At 37.0% G+C, this 3090-nt stretch overlaps 1 protein-coding gene across 1 annotated transcript; it reads left to right on the forward strand.

The window, feature by feature from the left end:
• The first annotated feature begins 999 nt into the window (after positions 1–999).
• Positions 1000–2019, forward strand: TAAR1 (trace amine associated receptor 1). Its single transcript, XM_058566828.1, has one exon. It carries the CDS (start codon positions 1000–1002, stop codon positions 2017–2019), a length of 1020 nt encoding a protein of 339 aa, XP_058422811.1.
• Positions 2020–3090: the final 1071 nt, after the last annotated feature.

Here is a 3090-nt window from a genome sequence, read left to right on the forward strand (position 1 = left end):
ATTAGGCTAATAAAACATGTCACGTCGGGGGCCAGCCCAGTGGCTTAGTGGTTAAGTTCGGCAGGCTCCACTTTGGCTGCCCGGGTTTGTGGGTTCAGATTTCAAGTGTGGACCTACACCACCCATCAGCCATGCTGTGGCGGCATCCCACATACAAAATAGAGAAAGACTGACACAGATGTTAGCTCAGGGCTAGTCTTCGTCACACAAAAAAAGAGGAAGACTGGCAACAGATGTTAGCTCAGGGTGAATCTTCCTCAGCGAAAAAAAAAAAAAAAGAGTCATGTCCTCCTTCATAAGGAATAATGTTGATATTATAAATGTCAAAATGTTAAATGAAATAATGCATGGAATATATGTATGAGCGCTTTGCAAACTGAAAGTAAAGATATGTAAGCTTCTTCCCATCACAATCAATTACAAAATAAGAAATAAGGTATATAATTAAGTGCAAAATCAGGCAGTAGTGGATGTTCTGTACAAGAGTCACATTTAAAATATTTTACCTTTTTTCACTAAGATATTTTAATTCTAAACTTTTTGGCAATTTATATTTATCCTTTAGAATGTAAGCCTCTCCCACAAGACTTTCCTTTGAGCAAGACTATTTCCATAGATTAAAGCGAATGAAAAATTCATCATTTGACCTTCTCTAACCTACAAAAGTGATAGTTTCATATATTTCAAACTAATAATTCAGCTTTGCATTTCTAGCACAGTATCTGGCATCAAAGTAGATGTTAAAAAAATTTGTTGAACTGCACTACTGAACTAAACTTGGAAATAAAAGCTCTTTTCAAAGTAATTATTTTTCAGCAAGAAGAAATAGGTAAATGTGTTAGAAATGAGAGGAATCAATTTGCGGATGATTTACTCTTTGTTTTCCTGAGACAGGTATATGGAAACAAAAGGAGAAGGAACTCTAACCTGATTATGGATTTCAGAGAAAGATTCCTCAACACACAAAGGAAAAAATAAACTGGTGGACAGCCCTCAGGAATGATGTCCTTTTGCCACAACATAATTAATATTTCCTGCGTGAAAAGCAGCTGGTCAAATGACGTCCGTGCTTCCCTCTACAGTTTGATGGTGTTCATAATTCTAACCACGCTGCTTGGCAATCTGATGGTTATTATTTCCATTTCACACTTCAAGCAACTTCATACCCCAACGAATTGGCTCATTCATTCCATGGCCACTGTGGACTTTCTGCTGGGGTGCCTGGTCATGCCTTACAGCATGGTGAGGTCTGTTGAGCACTGCTGGCATTTTGGAGAAGTCTTCTGTAAAATTCACACCAGCACTGATATTATGCTGAGCTCAGCATCCATTTTCCACTTGTCCTTCATTGCCATCGACCGCTACTGTGCTGTGTGTGACCCGCTGAGATACAAAGCCAGGATAACTGTCTTGGTTATTTTTGTCATGATCTTCATCAGTTGGAGCGTCCCTGCTCTTTTTGCATTTGGAATGATCTTTCTGGAGCTAAACTTCAAAGGAGCTGAAGAGATGTATTACAAACGTATTCACTGCATAGGGTATTGCTCTGTCTTCTTTAGCAAAACATCTGGGGTACTCGCCTTTGTGACTTCTTTCTATATACCTGGATCTATCATGTTGTGTGTCTATTTTAGAATCTATTTCATAGCTAAAGGGCAGGCAAGATCAATTAATGATGCAAGCCAGAAGCTTCAAATTGGATTGGAAGAGAAAAATGGAATTTCACGAACCAAAGAAGGCAAAGCGGCAAAGACTTTAGGGATTGTGATGGGAGTTTTCCTAATATGCTGGTGTCCTTTCTTTGTCTGCATTGTCATGGATCCTTTCCTGGACTACGCTATCCCACTCACCCTGAATGACGCATTGATTTGGTTTGGCTACTTGAACTCTACTTTTAATCCAATGATTTACGCGTTTTTCTATCCCTCGTTCAGAAGAGCACTGAAGATGATTCTATTTGGCAAAATTTTCCAAAAAGATTCATCTAGGTGTCAATTATTTTTAGAATCAAATCCATAGAATTATTATACTCTACTGTTTTGCACAACAGTTGGTGATCATATTTATGAACACAACATAACCAGCCACACGCACCAATGGCAGGATCTTTTATCAATTCTTTGAGTCAAAGAATGTCTGGTGAGTTCAATTATGATGCTTATAGCCTGCTTCCTATTTGAGACGGAGTAGATGGGTTCTTTGTCATTCTTACTACACATATTGAAGCTTCACAAGTCCAGAGTTTAAGGGCCTACATTTTAAAGAACTTTTCCTGCCCTTACATGAACTGCCATGAATTGACAGTGGTACCTTACTCAGGTGTTCAGTGGTGGAAACTACAGGCTTGCATTCGGGGATGCAAATTAAAATGACTTTGTCACTCGTTTGCTTAGATACATATATCTTTTCGTAAAACAAACTAAAAGTACACATTAAATGTTACAACTAAATAGTTGTTTATACATAATTTGCTATTTAACACTAATCCTTATTAACACATATTTCAGTTCTTAAATATCTTGATTTTTATCTTTTTGAAATAGGTTTTTCTGATTTTCATACTTGTAGGAAATTTGGAAAAAATGAAATATCATATAGAAACAAAATGAAAATAAAAATATCACTCATAGCTCACTTCCTAAAAGAATTATAATTTTTAAAATTCCTACAAGTGTTATTTTTTGGTGACTATATAATGTTATATTTGTGGATGCACAAAGATTTTTTTTAACCATTTCGCTATTGATGACCACTTAGGTTGTTATAATTAATTTTTTTTAAATAATAGAAATTGAAGTTTCTGCCTGTTATCTGCTACCGAAGCTCATGAAAGTGTCTGGAAGGATTTCACCGTGTTTCAAGGTTGTGCTTGGTATGGTAGGACCCAAAATATAAGCTACATGAAGAGAAACAAATTCACTTGGGCTCCGGTCTGCACTGAAAGGGAAGCAGTCATCCAAAGCAGCTAAGCATGAGCGATAACAAGAGGTATGATCAGAATAGACATGGTGTGCCTATTAAGATGGCACATACAAAAAAGAAGAAGAGGAATAGTGGTTTCAAATAAGATCCCCCAATAGGAAGTGGGCA

This window comes from Diceros bicornis, chromosome 23 (assembly GCF_020826845.1).
Source record: "Diceros bicornis minor isolate mBicDic1 chromosome 23, mDicBic1.mat.cur, whole genome shotgun sequence".
NCBI lineage: Eukaryota > Metazoa > Chordata > Mammalia > Perissodactyla > Rhinocerotidae > Diceros > Diceros bicornis.

Excerpts from the sequence above, each read along its gene's own strand:
- TAAR1 (XM_058566828.1), top strand. The coding sequence starts at position 1,000 with ATGATGTCCTTTTGCCACAACATAATTAATATTTCCTGCGTGAAAAGC.